The 18,819-nt window shown below is 42.7% G+C and overlaps 1 protein-coding gene across 6 annotated transcripts in view; it reads right to left on the bottom strand.

The window, feature by feature from the left end:
* CPNE4 (copine 4) overlaps positions 1-18,819 on the bottom strand; it is an 879,187-nt gene that overhangs the window by 375,876 nt on the left and 484,492 nt on the right. For all 6 annotated transcript variants that reach the window (XM_033930001.1, XM_033929997.1, XM_033929998.1 and 3 more), the window contains one exon: positions 2,941-3,120. In XM_033930001.1, coding sequence (XP_033785892.1) covers positions 2,941-3,120 — 180 coding nt within the window. The remainder of the gene's footprint in view (positions 1-2,940; positions 3,121-18,819) is intronic.

Raw genomic sequence — 18,819 nt, 5'->3', positions numbered from 1 at the left:
AAATGTAAAAAGCTTTCCTCTGCCCACCGCTGCGTCTCTCACTGCCGGCTGAGCTGATATGGCAGGGGAATCTATGATCAGCTGAGTCAGCAGGATTTCCTGACACCAGCGACTTCAGGACTTCCCCTGTGCTCAGCTGTTTGGAGCTTCCCTTGTTGGCACATCACATTGCAAGGGAAGCCCCAAACAGCTGAGAAGGAAGAGAAAATCCAAAGGCTGGCAGCTTTGGGAAGTCTTTCTGGCTCAGCTGATCATAGATTCCCCTACAATCAGCTTAATTTGTAAGAAAAACATCAGCACTAGTGGCAGGCAGAAGATCCCCCCCCCTCAACCAGCTAGAGAGATACCCACTCCCTCCTGCCTGAATGATCTCACTGACAACCCCCACCCCCCGTGATGCACTGGGAGGGCCTAAGGCCCTGATTGGTCCAGGTGCCTAAGGCCCCTCCTATGGGAAGGGCCATAAGCACCTGGCCCAATCAGGGCCTTAGACCCCTTCCCAGAGGAACCTGGGATGCATTGGAAGGGGCCTAAGGCCCTGATTGGCCCAGGTGTCTAAGGATGCAGCAGGAAGGGGAAGGCCCAACATTTTGAAGAGGTGGGCCTGTCAACAGGAGGAAGTGGGTTATGTGATGCAAGGTTCCACATTAGGAGTCACCAGCAGGAAAGGGAGCTAGGAAACGGATCAAATTTAGGTGCTGTTTGTAGAATCATGCCTAGCAGAACCTAACTCAACTTAGGCACCGGTAGGCATCATAATATTAGGCACTGTGGTATATTAGGCCAGAATTTTATTTGCCTAATTCACCAGCACCTAACATCGATGCCTACCAGCACCGAAGGAAATCCATGCCCAAACTCAAGGTGCCAGTAGGCGCCACAGTGTAGGTGTCTACATGGTGCCTATCTGTTTGTAATGGTGCTTTCAATTACCATGCTGTCATCATGCGACAGGGCTGAGCGGTAACACCCGCCACATATGCATCCGAAGGTACCTGCTAAAACAAATACAACATGTTTAAAACATTTCTAAGTAATTTATTCACTCTTGACTAGGTCTTTCCCTGAGTCCCCCCTGGACTCCATAGATCTTCCAGCTCTTCCACCAGGTCTTCTCCATGTCCTCTCCCAATCCCTCATTGGCCCTCTGGGTTTTCCAGCAGTTCCCAGTGCTGTCACTGACCCCACCAGTCTCTCCACTGGTTGCTCACCAGACCTTTTGGCCAACGTTCTCCCGGTTCTGCCAGGTTGCTTACTCTGGGCTCCTCCACCAGCTTTCAGTGCCATCACCGGTCTCTTTGCTGGTCACTACCAGTCCTTCTGCTGGTTGCTTTCCAGACCCCTCAGCTTTGGACCTTGACTCTCCTGGCTGCTTCTTCTGAGGCCACCACCAGTCCCTATGCTTCCCGGCCTCATGGGTCACCTACTTTCTAGAACACTGCTGGTCTTCAAGCCTGAGCCCTGCCTGCTGTACTGGGCCCTCTGGCTACTTCTCCTTCCAGGCATCTCATAGTCACTCAGTTTTCTTATCCTGGACGCACGCACTAAGGACTCCTCCGATCTTTCAGCCAGTATCTCTCTATGGGCTCATCCCGAGGACTTCCTGTTCCGCAGATGCTCTCTGTGAGGACTCTCAAGTCACTCACTCCCTGGTCTCTCACACCACCACTGGGTCCTCTGCCAGTTGTCAACCATGGGGTACCCTCCTGGTCACACCTAAGGTCTACTGGGCAGGCCAGTCTAACAGGCTTCTCAAGGGTTACATCAGAGACCAGCAATCCTCACCTTGAGGGTCACCTGGCTCCCAAAGAAGCTTCTGCTTTTAGCAGCTCTCAGCTTTGGAATTGTCCTTTTCAGCACTATTTTTCTCTCAAGGTAAGTGGACAGATCCCAGCAGGATCCTTTGACAGGATGGTATGCAAATTAACTCTTTCTTTCAACTGCTCAGGCTCCCTCCACTGGTCAGTGACAGGTACTCCACCCTGTCACACATGCCAATTAAACCAATTTAAAAAAATGTTTGAGGTGTCAAATATTTGGTAGGAGCACCAATCTAGGCACCTACCAGCAGATGCCATTTATAGAATCAGATATATAGCAAACGGATTTATAGAATCAGAGCCCAGGCATATAAAAATATATTTCTTTTGTATTTTGGAATTGATTCTGTTCTAAAATACTGGTAATATGTAGAAATAAAAACATAATGGAAAAAAATAGTAATACATGATCAGAGGAAGAAGAGGTTATCTTCAAAAGCTACATTAAATTAGTCCAATAAAAAAGGTATTTTTTTTCCTTAATGCTTTTGTTTTATTTCTACGTTACCTTGAAGAGTAGACTAAAACAGCCATCAGACCATTTCACTAAAATACTGGTGAAACTTGAGATGTACTACATAAGAACATAAGAATTGTCACTACTGGGTCAGACCAGTGGTCCATCGTGCCCAGCAGTCCACTTCCGCGGCGGCCCTTAGGTCAAAGACCAGTGCCCTAACTGAGACTAGTCTTTCCTCTACGACCTGTCTAAAATGAGGCTGTTAGTTTCTGAAAGCCCACACTACTGAACAGAATCTGAGCACCTCATTTAATAAACAATTCTTTTACAAGTTGGAGTCTGTGACTGAACTAGATTCAGATATTTCTACTTCCCAGAGAAATGAACAAGTTAAACTGAGACCTGAATACTTCAGTATCTTTTTTTTAATCCCTTACAGGTATTAGAACAGTAGTAATGTTCTTTCAAATAACTGTTCTCTACTAACAAATGCCTTTGTTAGGATTTTCAATCTTATATGGCAATTCAGAAAAGACAACTCATGTTGTCAGTCTACTTGGAGCAGTGATATGTAGAAGCAAACATAGGAACATAAAATAGAAAGATAAATAAAGACCATATGGTCCATCAGATAAGAGGAAAAGACAATGTGGTACCTACTTGTCCGAGAGTACATTCCATGGCCCCAAGAAAATCTGCATCTTTTAGTCCATTGTGATTACTGCTGATGTCATGGACTTCAAACCTTAGGCGCTGAACCTCTTCAAAGTAAAAGTCCACTGTAAATATTTTGGAGAAGATTGGATTTATGCAGGATCGAATCACCTCTGTTCTGTCAACCTGATGGAAAGGAAAGCTTTATGAGTGATTTTAGAAACAACAGCTACATCAATCTTTGCCATGAACAGAGTCAATTCAGCTGTGGGCTAAATTTCAAAAAAGCACAAAGGTAAATATTAATTTTATAATTTCAATGAACTTTGCTGGCATGAGTAGTGGGAGATAGGGATATACAGTATCTTCTTTGTAAGGATATATGGAGGGCAGTTTACAAACCCATCCCTGTACATAAAATAACATTCTACATGAGGCAATGGGACTTTTGAGAATTGGTACATGAATTTTATGTCTTCCACTATGAATGATGAATAAATAGAAGATTACTTTTTACATCTCTTGAACTCTTGGACCCTTTGTTTTTGAACTCACTTCATCTTCATTCTCTCCTTGCACATGTATAACCAATATGTGCAAAGGGTAAACATGTACAAGGGAGACCTTTTAGGGTGGGGTTCAATTAGGGAGGTCACTTACATGTATAAGTCAAGATTTTCAAAAGTATGAACTGTACACAGATTTTTATGGGTCAGGTACGTGTATAAATGGCATGTGTAAATCAGTGTAATTCAAATATAGCGACACACTTGTATTCAACAAATACAGAAATCTGAACCCACCACAAACCAAGAGACAAAATTATAAACTGCTGTGTAAATTTCAAACAAATGAGGAAAAAAAGACTTCAAACACCCCAAAACACTTATTCAATCCAGGCCTTTACTGGGGCTCTCGGTATTATCGTTGGTCTTAAGAAAACATTGTAATTTGTGAAGTTATAATCGTTTACTCTTTTTTCATAGTTTCATTTTAATATTTTAAGTCATATGTAGTACAAAATGAATTAATGAAACTTGCACATAAATTTCCTGAGTCAATTTACTTACTGGCACCTGAGACACTGTTCCACTTTGCTTTGCACAAGTTGTTTTTTAAAGATTACGGTATTTTAAATTGTATTTTATGTTTCATGTGTTTTATGTTGTTGTTTTTATTCTGCTTTTAATTTCTTTTTAACAGTCTTACCCAAGGCTTCTCTGCCATCGCACAGCGGCGACTCGTGGTGGACTCCGCCCCTGAACCCGGTACATGCTACTTAAATTCAGGCTCCTTAGTACACTCCTTTGTGCGCGAATGCTAGGCGCCAGCAAAATCTCTGTGATTCTATTAAGTAAGCCTTTTAAAAATATCTTCATACTTATGGTGTCAGCCTTATTCTTTTCTCTACACTTTTATCCAGCTCATTTTAATCTAAAACACTCACCAATCTATTTGTTTAATTCTAACAGCCTTTTAAAAATGGATAATCTCCCCTCAAACATTCCTGTTGTTTGTGGGTATCGACCACGTAAGCCAGACAGAAGTTTTGCTCCTCTTCGACCTACGGAACGTCTAGATATTTCCTTGGGTATGCTGAAGAAAGCCACAGCATGATGGCTGAAACGTCAGTTCTTTCTACTCAAACGCGGCAAGACCCAGAAAACTGCTACAATCAATTTTTAAAATGTCCCTTCCCTTTTCTTATTTACTCTTGTGCTGTGATAAAAAGCAAAACCCAGGGTGCACAGTTCCTAACAAATATGCAAATTAGATTCATTAATAAAGATAAAACCAATATCCACATCACTAATAAGATCTACCCTTGACAGAACACGCATTAAAATAGATACCTGGTACATGGGTTACATTTTCTAACAAAGAAACACTGTCCACACAAGCCAAGTATCTTAAATTATTAATAATTTTACCTCAGGTTTGAAAAATGTTCTTCCTATTACCAGCATAATTCTCCTATTACCAGCATATTAGAGGAATTTTTCAGTAATCTTAATAGAATGGTACATCAAAAGCCCCTAAACATGCAGAAAATTCTGTTCTACAATTAAGTCCCATTCTACCTTGAGAGAGCAAAAACAAAATAATAAAAACCAAAGGTGAATACATTTTCACACAAGCTTTAAAATGGCATACTACCCCTTAGTATTAAAAAAAACAACATCCAGCCCTGCCAAGTTCCTCTAGAATTGAATGGACTGCAGGACCCAAGGCAGCATGGTTTTACAAGAGGCAGGTCTTGTCAGATAAATCGGATCAATTTCTTTGACTGGGTGACCAAAACAGTTGAATACGAGAGGGTTGTTAGATATGGTGTTCCTGGACTTTAGCAAAGCCTTTGACACAGTTCCACATAGACGGTTGATTAATAAACTGAGGCCAGGGTTCTCTGTTAGGCGGCAATATCGGTGGCCACCTAAAAAGCGGCCGCCAATCTCAGGCCAATCATGCGATAATGCCATATAGAGAATGAAGCCTCTGCAAAAGACAGGCGTCGGAAATGTTGGCCAGAATTTTCCAGGCCTACATTTCTGAAACCTATCCTTGTCAAGAATCGTGCCTCCTTAGGCACTTTAGGCTGCCAAGTGCCTCTTCCGATATTAGCCGTGTCTATAGCAGCGTTAGGCAGCCTAAAGCACCTATGGAGGCACGATTCCAGTGCCAGTTTTTTAGGCACTGGTAGATGCCTTGAAACTCAGTTAACAATGTTGTTTGAATGGCGTTATTTTCTGAGCTTGGGCGCCTAAAAAATTGGTGCCAGTTAGAGAATCTAGGCCTGAGTGCCTTCAATAGGGCCCTAAACTGATGAACTGGATTAAAAGCTGGTTAAGTGGAAGGAGACAAAAGGTAAAGCAACTCCTCTGCCACCGGGAGCTGCCTTCACAACTTTAGCGACCTCGGGCCGCGTGGGAGCCCTGCTCCGCCCCCCGAAACCACAACATCTCTGCTGCCTTCCTCTAAAGCAGCTCCTCTGCCACCGGGAGTGGAGCGTGGGAGCACGGACCCCAGACGCACTACTCCAGATCGATAAGTATTACAAAAACCTTTGTTGATTATGTAAAGCCGTGCATGATATTGTAAAAGCCACAGTTGTAAACTTGCAACACACTGCTGCACCAAACTAGTAACCAAGGCAGTCCGATAGCCTTGTAAATCATTGTAAACCATTGTAGCCCTGCAAATCTCAGCCAAAGCCCGTAACCTTACAACTACACAGCCCTGCAACTATGTAACAACCCATAACCTGCAACTCTGTAACCCACCATCTTACCCCACAACCCTATAGTAATCTGTGGCCTGCACAACACCACAGCAGCCCATAACCTCTCACAACATTGTTTTCAGCTGATAACTAACCCGACAATCCTCATCCCATACAGCTTATTTAGTCCGACAAACACTGCTCAACCAGACAAGCACCACAACCTGTCTACCCAGACAAAGACTATTTCAACCTGACCCGACTTTCTGGTACAACCAAGACAAAGACATCTCAACCCTCAACCTCACACACACCACCCTCCACTCACCCACAACGCGCCACCATGGCCCGACCAAACTCTCACCAATGTGCCACACTGCTTCTACTCTATCTACTCACCATCAAGATTTGCACAGCCGACCCAATATACTCTGCCCCCATCCCAGTGCTCTACTCCTCATACCGCATGGTAAAACCCAAATTCCACACCATCACATCCCACACTCCCTACAACTATCCAGAAATAAGCTCACCCGCTGACACAGGTTCTCCCCCTACCTCAATTCCTCCCCTCTCCCACAGATCAACCAAACCCCGCAAAAAAATACAAAGATCACTGAAAAAACTAGCCTACTCCCACTACTCCCCAACAGACCTCACTAACATCCAGACCCTCCAAGGATTCTACCTAAACATAAGATCGATGAGAAACAAATCAATTTTGATCAATGACTGGTTAACTGAAATCAACCCCGATCTTGTCCTACTCACGGAAACCTGGCTGCTATCAGATAAAGACATTATTATCAAAGACTGTCTTCCCCAAGGATTCAAGATCCTATCCCTAGCCAGAACTTGGGGAAGGGGAGGAGGACTAGCAATAATCTACAGAGACCATCTAAACTGCACCACTCTCAACTCCAAATCTTCCCCCAACTCAGAAACACTAGCCATCTCACTAACCTCAAAGTCATTGGCCTCCTCCCTAACAATCACACTGTTCTATATCCCACCCAATAAATGGACTTTAGCCAAGGAGGACTTCGCAGAATGCCTACTAACTAACTCTTTAGCAAGTCCATACAACCTATTATGCGGAGACATCAACATTCACCTAGAGCAAACAGACTAGCCAGATATATCAGACTTCTGGTCACTAATCTCTCAACTAGACTACTTCAAACCCCCGCCCATTAAAACCCACGAAAGAGGCCACCAACTTGACCTGGTGACATTCTCCACCAAAGAGCAAATCAATCCCAAATTCCTCTGGAACCAAGAGAACTGGACTGACTCCCTATGGTCCGACCACAAACTATGCAGCTTTTCCATTCACGGCCAACAAAAAACCACCAAAAACAGCAAAAAAAGAAACACCAAAACTCACACCTCCAGAGGTAAGATCGACCCGGTCGAATTCTGGTCCCACTATGAAACCACTGTTAAACAAAATGAAGAACCGGATCAACTTATGACCTCCTGGATCAAAGACAGCACAAACATTCTAAACGAAATAGCCCCCATAAAAACACGTAGAATCAGAACTCCAAATCAGGAGGGATGGTTTGATTCAGAGTTACTACTGTTAAAGAAAGACCTTAGAAAATTAGAAAGAATTTGGATTAAAACTGGAACCCAGGAGCACAGAGTAGCATGGAGACTCAAACTAAAAAACTACAAAAACCTCACCTCAGAAAAACGAAAAAATTTCTATGCCCACAAAATTGGAAATGTCACAATCAACAGTAGCAGCCTCTTTAAACTGGTCAACGACCTCTACAACCTAGAGACACTCACTGAAAACCGTGATGACGAATCTTCATTAATCGCTAACACCCTAGCAGACTTCTTCAACTCTAAAATACAGAAACTAAGATCATCATTAACTTTCCCCCTCAACCCCCACGGGGACTTCCCAATCCTCTCAGACACAGACAGGACTACACGAGACCCAGGGTCCAGAACGGACCTAAGTTGGAATCAATTCACAACCATCGACTGGCACACCTTCAACAAATACTTTAACAAATACACCAACTCCTTCTGCAGACTGGATACCTGCCCCCCACACATCATGAAAACTGCTCCGATCCACTTCAAAGCCAATATGCTGGCTTGGACAAACCACCTTCTATCCACAGGGAGCTTTCCAGCTGAACAGGGCCACATTTTGATTACCCCAATCATAAAAAACACGAAAGAACCACCCAATTCACCGTCTAATTACAGACCAATTGCAAGTATCCCACTATTCACCAAAATAACTGAAGGGGTAGTAAATACCGAGCTAACCACATATCTGGAAAAATTCAACATCCTAAATGACAATCAATCAGGTTTCCGCTCCGACCACATTATTGAAACCATCATAGCCTCTCTACTAGACAACTTACACACACTCTTCAACCAGGGCTCCAGCGCATTGATCGTGCAACTTGACCTGAGCAGTGCTTTTGACTTAGTCGACCACAACATTCTCTTAGACTGCCTTGCATTCATTGGAATCTCCGGCCAGGTCCTCAAATGGTTCCAGGGATTCCTAAGAAACAGATCATACCGAGTATTTAAGAATGACTCCATTTCATACAGCTGGGACAACTCCTGTGGTGTTCCGCAGGGCTCCCCCCCTGTCCCCTACCCTGTTTAATGTCTACCTCGCCTCCCTGGGTAATCTTCTACATAGCCTCATACTCAAATTCTTCATATACGCTGATGACATCACAATAGTCATCCCGCTATCCTGTTTCTCTCCAGAATTCCTCACCTCCCTTTCAAATACACTCAATCAGATAGAACTTTGGATGCAATCCTACAGACTAAAACTAAACCCCGACAAAACAAAATTTTTCCTAGCTAGCCCCAAAGACAAAATCATAGACACCATAATTCAAGTAAAAGGATCGACCTTTCCCCTCGAACAAACCCTAAAAATACTAGGAGTCACACTAGACAAACACCTAACCCTGGAGAAGCACACCGACATTACAGTTAGGAAAAGCATCTCGGTGCTCTGGAAACTACGCACCATAAAAAAATATTTCGACGACACGTCATTCCGCCTCCTAGTGCAATCCGCCATTCTCAGCATACTGGACTACTGTAATATCATTTACCTGAGCTCCACGAAGAAAACTATCAGAAGACTCAGAATGATCCAGAACACCGCTGTCCGCCTTATATTCGGCCTGAAAAAATGGGAACACGTTACCCCTTTTTACCACAAACTTCATTGGCTACCATTGGAATCCAGAGTCCTATTTAAATTTGCCTGTTTTTGTTACAAAACAGTATTCGGCCTAGCCCCAAACTACATCAACCCACACTTCATCCTGAATCACAGAAACAAGAACTCCCGCAGAATCCAGCTATTTGCTTTCCCCTCCCTAAAACTCTGCCACTCCAATAAATTATTCGGCAAAACCCTCGCCTTCCAGGCCGCCAAACTAAACCCATGGATAGCCCAATCAATCCTCGAGGCTCCAACCTACCTCAGCTATAGAAAACTACTCAAAACACACCTCTTTCAACACCACGACACTTAATTGCCCCCTCCCCAAAGAACCCCGCCCAACCCTCCTTTTTTATCTTGCCCCACCCCCACCCCCCCGATCCATTCCATCCTTCCCCCCAATTTCATCTACTTCGTTGCCCGCATCCCTATTTAATTGAACACTTAACTCTACGTAAATCTGTTCAATTATTACTTAACTGCATGTAACTATGTTTAAATAATGTGTACCGCTTGTAACCATACACGTAACTATGTTTAATTAATGTAAATCTATTCAATTAATACTTAACTGCATGTAACCATGTCTAATTAATGTGAACCGCCTAGAACTCACTGGGTATGGCGGTATACAAGAATAAAGTTATTATTATTATTATTAAATGGAATTTGTTCGGAGGAAAAGGATGTTGAGTGCTGCAGGGATCTGTCCTTGGGAGAGTGTGGCGCAGTGGTTAAAGCTACAGCCTCAGCACCCTGAGGTTGTGGGTTCAAACCCACGCTGCTCCTTGTGACCCTGGGCAAGTCACTTAATCCCCCCATTGCCCCAGGTATGTTAGATAGCTTGTGAGCCTGCCAGGACAGAGAGGGAAAACTGCTTGAGTACCTGAATAAATGCATGTAAACCGTTCTGAGCTCCCCTGGGAGAACAATATAGAAAAAAATCGAATAAATAGAAAAAAAAATTGAAAAAATCTTTGTGAGTGATATTGTGGAAGGACTGTCTGACCAAGTTTGTCTTTTTGATAACGTGAGGCGGGATTTGGCGAAACTTGAAGAATGGTCCGATAATTGGCAACTACGATTTAATGCTAAAAAATACAAGGTCATGCACCTGGGCTGCAAAAATCCAGGAGAACAGTATATAGTATTTATTTATTTCATTTTATATCCCGTTACAGATTAGCATACAAATTGGTTTATAGGTTAACATACAAAATATATAGACATAGGGGACAAAGTACTTCTATGTACAAAAGAAAAGTGACTTTGGGGGTGATTATATCTAATGATCTCAGGGTGGCATAACAGGTAGAAAAAGCGACGGTCAACACCAGAAAGATGCTTGGGTGCTGTCACGATCCTAGCCCTAAAGCTGGACTCGTGCCTGGCCGTGATAGGACTAAGGTCACCCCTAACATACAGAGCACTAATGAAAGAGATAGGGTAGTGAGCAGTAAGAAGGAAATTACTGACTGCCCCTTTAAGTCTAAAAAAATCCAGTTGCAGGGAGTGGAGGTTGTTAAGAGGAACAGCTTGGAACAGCCTCTGAGACACACCTCTCCCTCTGCTAGTCCCCAGCTGAGGGTAATAAGCAAGAATGCAGCTAAACCTAAGAAGGCAGTGCAACTAACTCCTCCCCCTCTGAGAACAGGGCGTGGGAAGTTGTGCAATTTAGAGGCTGCCCTCAGAAGGAGAAAGTTAGTCTTTCCTGGGCCAGCTACAGGAGAGGACTCACCTGATGGAGCACTGCAGCCCCAGGATATTGAAATGACTGAGGCTGATACTGACCTTGGAACCAGCCAGCAGCCAGTACTTGAACCCATGGACTGGACACAGACAGAAGGACTGCCTGAAGATTGCGGCATGGACTGGAGTTAAGTGGCAGGTCTGTGCAGTCTATATTATAGCAGGGTTAAGCTAATGAGGGGTTGCTCAAGGCAAGCTGCCTTGGGAATATAATGAGGCTGGTACTGCTGTGTTCATTTGGAACAGGGAAGGAAAAAAAAACATTTGTTTTGTCCCAAGTGCTGAATGACTGAATACCTGAAGTGTTTGAACTAGGTTTTGAATGGGTTAAGATACCTGAGGGAAGTAAGGAACTTTGGGGAGAATCCACTTACCATTTGGGTGGGTTAGTGGAGCCATTCGTGGCATTCTGTTTGACAGAAAAGTTTAAAAAGGTGGATTCACTTGCTCCCCTTCCCCCACATCAGCTTAGCTAAGCTGATTGGGAACCAGCCAGCAGAACTATAGGCTTGCATGTAGCACTATCAAGCGTGCTGGCTTTATTGCTGAAGACTTGGTGAAGTTTGAAGGCAGCAACATTTGTGGACATTTACTTAGACCAGCTAATAACAATGATTTTGGACTATGGGGATTGTTTACTTACCTGAATTAAGGTGGTAACTGAGCTCTTTTGATTTGAGCTCTGTTTTGTTTTGTTTTGTTGCTGGACTATCATTATTATTTGTGGAGTCAGGTCCAGTTGTGCATAGACTCACACATGCCACAATAAACGATTTTATTTTTGAACCAAGACTTGATTTTTCTTTGGTAACCATTATAGTTCCAGTGTTGTCAAGGCTGTTCCAGCAGGACTTCCTACTTGCAGGAAGCACGTGAGGGCCGCGTTGAAGTGAGCAGAGTCCGGGATTACTGAGGACACAGGTACCGGCTCCGCCACAGTGCATAAGAAGAAAAGAGGTAATGGTGCCATTGTATAAGTCTCTGGTGAGGCCGCATTTGGAATATTAGTCGGTCCAGAGGGCTGCTACAAAATTGGTTAGTGGTCTTTATCATAAATTGTATGAGAACAGACATAGAGATCTTAATATGTATACGATGGAAGAGAGAGAGAGAGAGGAGATATGATAGAGATGTTTAAATATCTCTCTGGTGTTAATGTACAGGAGGCGAGTCTTTTTCCAGTGAAGGAAAACTTCGGAAGGAGAGGGCATAGGATGAAGTTAAGAGATGATAGACTCAACAGTAATCTAAGGAAATAGTTGTTACAGAAAGGGTAGAAAATGTGTGAAATAGTCTTCCAGTAGAGATGGTGGAGATAAAGACTGTCTGAATTCAAGAAACTATGGGACAGGCATGTGGGATCTTTTAGTGAGAGGAGGAGATAGTGGATGATGTGGATGGGCAAACTGGATGGGTCATTTGGCCTTTATCTGCCATCATGTTTCTAGTACTTAAAAATATAGATAATCCCTCAGAACTTACAAACTAGTATTTAATTCTTCAACTAATATATCAAGCCTTATTAATCATTCTATAGCCATCAAGCATTCAATAAAATTGTTTATGGTTACTCAGTCAAGTATAAAATACAATTATAACTTGTTTCACCACTATCAAATCTATAAAAAGATTAAATTACTAAAACCTGCATATATCACTGTGCAAAGAAGCATACCTGTGACTTGCGCCTTAAAAGGTACGCTGAACAGTGATACGCTATTAGGCGCACACCTTTAAAAGACTGTGTCAGATGTCAGCAAAGGGATGGAAAGAATTCCCACACCTCAAATGAAGACAAGAAATAGTACAAGCTGCAGGTGGCAATTAGATACAGAGGCAAAGCCTGAAGCAGCAAAGAGCTTCAGTACAGAACAGCTGATGGTGGCTGGTACAGCCTGCTGCCTTTAAAAAGACGGTGTCTGATATCAGCAAAGGGGTAGATTGATCTCCCACACCCTGAGTGCAGGCAAAAGATAGTACAAGCTTCAAGTTTGCAGTAGTAGTAGTAGTAGTAGTAGGCACTTCTCTATGGACCTCAGTAGACTGTATTTTTCTAAGAGCCAATTACTGGCTGATAGAGAAGCTCTAATTAATTTTCTAGCCTCCTAATTGGCTCAAGGGCCTATAAATGAAAGGCCTGGGATGTGTGGGAGCTGAGGGAATGGGAAAGAATTACATTATAAACTAAGGTTTCCTTTGACTATTAGCTGTGCTCTACACTGATACTATGGTAAATTCTAAGGGGTCCAAGTTCATTAATCATTTGACATACTTCCTATAAGCAATGGCATCTAGGTGGTTTACAAGCAAAGCTTTCAATAAATCAAGCAAATCATTCAATAAAAACTTAAAAGAAATAATGTCATAAAAGAAATGATAAAAGATATAGCTCCAGCTGTGGGCAGAGAGCCCCACTGCTTCCCACCCCCATCCCTAGAGCCACACTGAAGGCTGCATTCAGTGCATTGCCTAAGGGTTCAGTCTTGGAGCTATGACTGTTCACTGTTTATGCGAGTGACGGTATTGGGGTTGTTTTTAAGGAAGGTTTGTCTTTTTGAAAATAACAATGAAAGTTGCCATAAGATAGAATATTCTGATGAAATAGTTAATATATGGATAAATCTAGGAAGTTGAAGAGCAGACAAATGCTTAGCAGTTGAAATTCAATTCAAAGCAGTCAGGTGCCAAAAGTCCAAGGGGGTGTGTTTTGGGTGGAATTACAGCAAACATATGATCTGGACATTTTTCTGTAATAATGGAGCAGTGCAGAAAACATCCAGAGCAAAACTTGGACATTTGAGACTAGACATGATTCAAATAACAAATAAATGCCAAACGGTGACCATAACTGACCAGATGACTACTGGAGGCATGACAGCATGGCCCCTTTACTCCCCCAGCATTCACTGACCCCCCCTCCCATTCCCCAAAGCTGTGAATAAAGCAGTACATGCCAACCTGTATTGCAGCTTCAGATGTTATGGCCAGTCCTATTAGAACAGCAAACAGGTCTCTGAAATAGCCTAGTGGTCAGTGCACAGAAGGTGACCCAAGTCCTTATCTCACCCAAAACCTACTTTACTGACCTATAGGTGACACCTGCAGGCATAAGGGCTATTAGGGTGGTATACAGTTGGGTGCCATAGGTTTTGGGTGAATTTTGGAGGGCTCAAACAATGTAAGGTGGCTATGGTGAGATATGTACCTGGGCCTTTTTATATGAAGTTCACTACAGCGCCCCCTAGGGTGCCACAATGCTAGCCCCTCCTATGTCTCAGTAGCTAGTTTTTGTTCAGTTTTCATTTGGATGGGGGGGTTCATGGATGATTCAAAAGATAGATGTACTGAAGACCAATACATCTAGGAAATGATCATTTTCATAACAAAAATATAGACATTTTTCGGTTTTGAAAATGGCCATGTTTGCTACTGGATTTTTGGACATTTTACTCAAAACTTCTAAACGTGGATTTAGATGTTATATTGAAAAGGCCCCTCCACATCACACATTTTCAAGACAGGAAACCTTGAATGCTAGGGTACAGAACATAACCAGTAAAACAAAGCACATAACGCCTCTGTTGAGGCCAATGCTTTACTGTGAGGTTTCGCTTAGAGCAAGAGTGGGCAACCATGGCTCTTGAGGGCCACAGCCCAGTCGGATTTTCAAGATTTCCACAATGAATATGCATGAGATTGATTAGCATGCGTTGATCCCAAAGTATACTACTAGATCTCATGCATATTCATTGTGGAAATCTTGAAAATCCGACTGGTTTGTGACCCTCTAGGAGCATGGTTGCCCTCCCCTGACCTAGGGTATTATACAGTTTTGAAGGTCATAATCTCTGAAAGGACAAAGACGCAGCTGAGGTAATTCAGAGAAGGGCGGCCAAAATACAGTAGACTGTTAACCGGAACTCAAGCAACCAGAGAAAAAAAGATTGATTTATTTTAGCATTTATATACCACTTATAGCCTACACGTGGTTTACATTCAGGTACTTGAACATTTTTCCCTATCTGCCCTAGTGGGCTCACACTGTATCTAATGTACCTGGGGCAATGGGGGATTAAGAGACTTGCCCAGTGTCACAAGGCGCAGCATGGAATTTGAACCCACAACCTCAGAGTACTGAGGCTGCAGCTCAAACCACTGCACCACTAACTCCCCAATCTAAGAAATACTGCAAAACATCAAATAAAAATGAAAATAAAATCATTTTCTGGCAGGAATTGATGAGTAAACGTGGCACGCCCACACCTTAGTACGCCCATGCTTTGTCTACCACATGTCCATTAGTTTGTCTGGAACAGTTTATGGGGTATAGTAGTAGGCCTAATTTATTAGTAACTCTCAAGCAACCAGACGCTACATTTATCTGGCATCTATCAATCCCCATGGGTGCCGGTTAACTGAGAGTCTACTGTACTGCCAGGACTGCTGCCTTTTCTGCCAGTACAAATCTGTTCTAAATTGTTTGTTTTGATAAAGTTACCTTTGCAGCTTCTACACTGCTTGTTTCCTCCTGTGTGTTCTGCATGGGATCCATCTCTCCTGTTTGCTAGTTACTTACTGTCAGGCAGGGGGCGCCCCTCTCGCATTCTCCTAAGTAGATTCTGCTACTTCTGCCGTACAAAAAACAGCTACCACAGTGACTCAGATGCACATATGCTGTTTCAGATTTACACTTTGTGCCTTTTACATGATTCTTTTCTCTCTTTGAGTAAGGATAGGGTGGAAATTGAAAATGGGCAACAAAAATCTATCAATTAATATGTCAGCCATGACATACAGACATAGTCGCTGCAAAGTACAAGAAAGCTTTTAAGATTAAATAACCTGCGCTTGTTTACTTAGAAATGCTCCGCTCTGTGGGTTTATTATTTATGAGCATGTTATAGCTATTAACTCAAAGTAATAGCATGGCCAGCCACAGCTAAGTTGCCTTCGTTGTCACAGGTCTTGCTGGCTACGGAGAAAAACATGACTCCTGTGCTTACAAAAAACTATGATATAGCACAGAAGCTTCTTTCACACTGTAATTTCTTCCTTCAGACATATAAATCAGACCTTTTTTTCCTTTAAAGAGTCCATCAATCAACAGCTGCTTCACTGATGGGTCGCATACATTTGTATATAGTTGACTTTACCCATTTCAAATGTTTCCATTACATTTCTCAGTTAAAGAAGAGCAGGCGATGGCTAGGCTTCTGCAGTCCCATCTGTGAAAGGACGAGAGGGCTCGCAATTCCACTAAAACAGATGTTATTACCAGGCGTGGGCCTGGTAAATCTGAGGTATCTGTTAGTGGGATGTGGTATGCGGCACATCAAGAATTGGTTTCGTGGCACAGAAGAATTCACATGTACTGATGTGGAGATATCCCTTTTTCAAAATGAACATTTTAATACATACTTGCATTCAGTGCAGCCCATGAACCTGGATAGAGGGCTTATATATGCCCTTTTTCAGACTTTGTGGCGGATGTGGAAGTGCCGATTAGAGAATGACACGGTGACAAAATTCATCACCGTTCCCGTCCCCGTGGATAACCGCGGAAAATAATCCCATGTAATTTTGTAGTGTCTATTTCAACCTCAGTCCTTCTACCCTAGTATTCTTCAACGCAAAGCTTGAGGATCAGTGGTTGTGGTCATTCATACTCTGATTCTTCCCTCTCCTTAAAGAATGACATGAAGATGGTTTCCCGCGGTTATCCTCAGGGACGGGAATGGTGATGAATTTTGTCACTGTGTCATTCTCTAGTGCCGATTTCATGGCATTTCCCCTACCTGCATACCATATTTGCCAATATGAGGTATTGGGTGATTTAAGCTTGTATGTGAAGGAATCACTATTGTGCATTGGACTAAACAGGGGATAGTATATTTGTTTCATGTTTTGAATGAGGGTGGTACTGGGAAATCTTTTCCTACATTAGAGTTTTGCTTGACTCAGAGGGACTCTTATGGTTATTTGCAATTGAGACATTATGTCCATTGTCCGTAACAGCGGAGATCCAGTAACAGTTGTTAGCTGCATTCATTTCTGGCTTGCAAGAGTAAGTTCCACTATGCTTCCACAGGATTATTCTCCAATGATACGAGTAGATATGACCACTTGCATGATGCTCGGTCCAGAGACTTATCCCTGTCACTTCCAGAGGACATGCTGTCCTGCGCTATTATCAAGCTGAAATTCCTCGGATTTAATTTGACTTTGTGGGAATTACAATACAAAATCATTTGGAAACTTAATGTGGCTCCAGGAAGGTCTTCCAGATGCATATCACAGATACAGTAGCCTGCCCAAAATGTAGACAACAGGAAGCATTTTTGAGCAATATGTTTTAGACTTGCACCAAATCATGGCTTTCTGGAAGCAGATTCTCTACTTCATATCCAATATCTGGCATATGTGGCAATCGCTCCATCGATTTCTATGCTGTTTGGGATTCTGCTGAGGTTTCACCCTAAAAAAAAAGGGCTTGATTCAGTTTACAAGATTGTCAGAGCTAATGGCACTATGCTACATCTTGCATCAGTGGAACTCAACTGAGCCTCCTATGGAGCAGCTTTGCCATTCATACTTAATCCAGTTTGTGACAATAGAGCATTGCAATATTACAGATCTGGCTTCCCTCAGAGGGCAACTGTTCCAGGTTACTTGAGAACCCTTTTGGAGTACATTAACACCTCTGGCTTGCAGCAGAATTTTGAACTTCTAAGTTAGTTACTTGGATTCACTAGAGGTAGGTCTTGTCAGACAAATCTGATCAATTTCTTTGATTGGGTGACCAGAGAATTGGATTTGCACTAGATGTGGTGCATTTAGATTTTAGCAAAGCCTTTGACAGTGTTCCACACAGAAGTCTAATAAATAAACTGAGTGCCTTCAGGATGGGTCCCAAAGTGACAGGCTAGGTCAAGAACTGGTTGAGTGAAAGACAACAGAGGGTAGTGATCACTGGAGATCGCTCTGAGGAAAGGGATGTTACCAGTGGTGTGCCTCAAGGTTCTGTTCTTGGGCCTGTTCTTTTTTTAAACATTTTTATAAATGATATTGCTGAAGGATTGTCGGGTAAGATTTGCTATTTTGTGGATGATACCAAAATCTGCCGGATGGTGTGAATAACATGATGAAATGCCTGGCGAAGCTTGAAGAATGGTCTGATATTTGGCAGCTAAAATTTAATGCTAAGAAATACAAGGTCATGCATTTGGGCTGCAAAAAACAGAGGGAATGGTACAGTTTAGTGGGTATGTATGTGATGATCTTAAGGTGGCCTAACAGGTTGAAAAGGTGACGGCGAAAGCTAGAAAGATGCTAGGTTGCATAGGGAGAGGTATGGCCAGTAGGAAAAAGGAGATATTGATGCCCCTGTATAAGACTTTGGTGAGACCTCATTTAGAATATTGTGTACAATTCTGGAGGCTGCGCCTTCAAAAAGATATAAAAAGGATAGAGTCGGTCCAGAGGAAGGCTACTAAAATGGTATGTGGTCTTCATCATAAGGTGTATGGGGACAGACTTAAAGATCTCAATCTGTATACTTTGGAGGAAAGGCGGAAGAGGGAAGATATGATAGAGACATTTAAATACCTATGTAATGTAAATGCGCATGATATGAGTCTCTTTAATTTGAAAGATTCTGCAATGAGAGGGCATAGGATGAAGTTAAGAG

The sequence above is a fragment of the Geotrypetes seraphini genome, chromosome 2 (genome assembly GCF_902459505.1).
Source record: "Geotrypetes seraphini chromosome 2, aGeoSer1.1, whole genome shotgun sequence".
NCBI classification, from domain to species: Eukaryota; Metazoa; Chordata; class Amphibia; order Gymnophiona; family Dermophiidae; genus Geotrypetes; species Geotrypetes seraphini.
The sequence above is the reverse complement of the archived record's forward strand: the minus strand, read 5'-3'. Positions and strand labels throughout refer to the sequence as shown.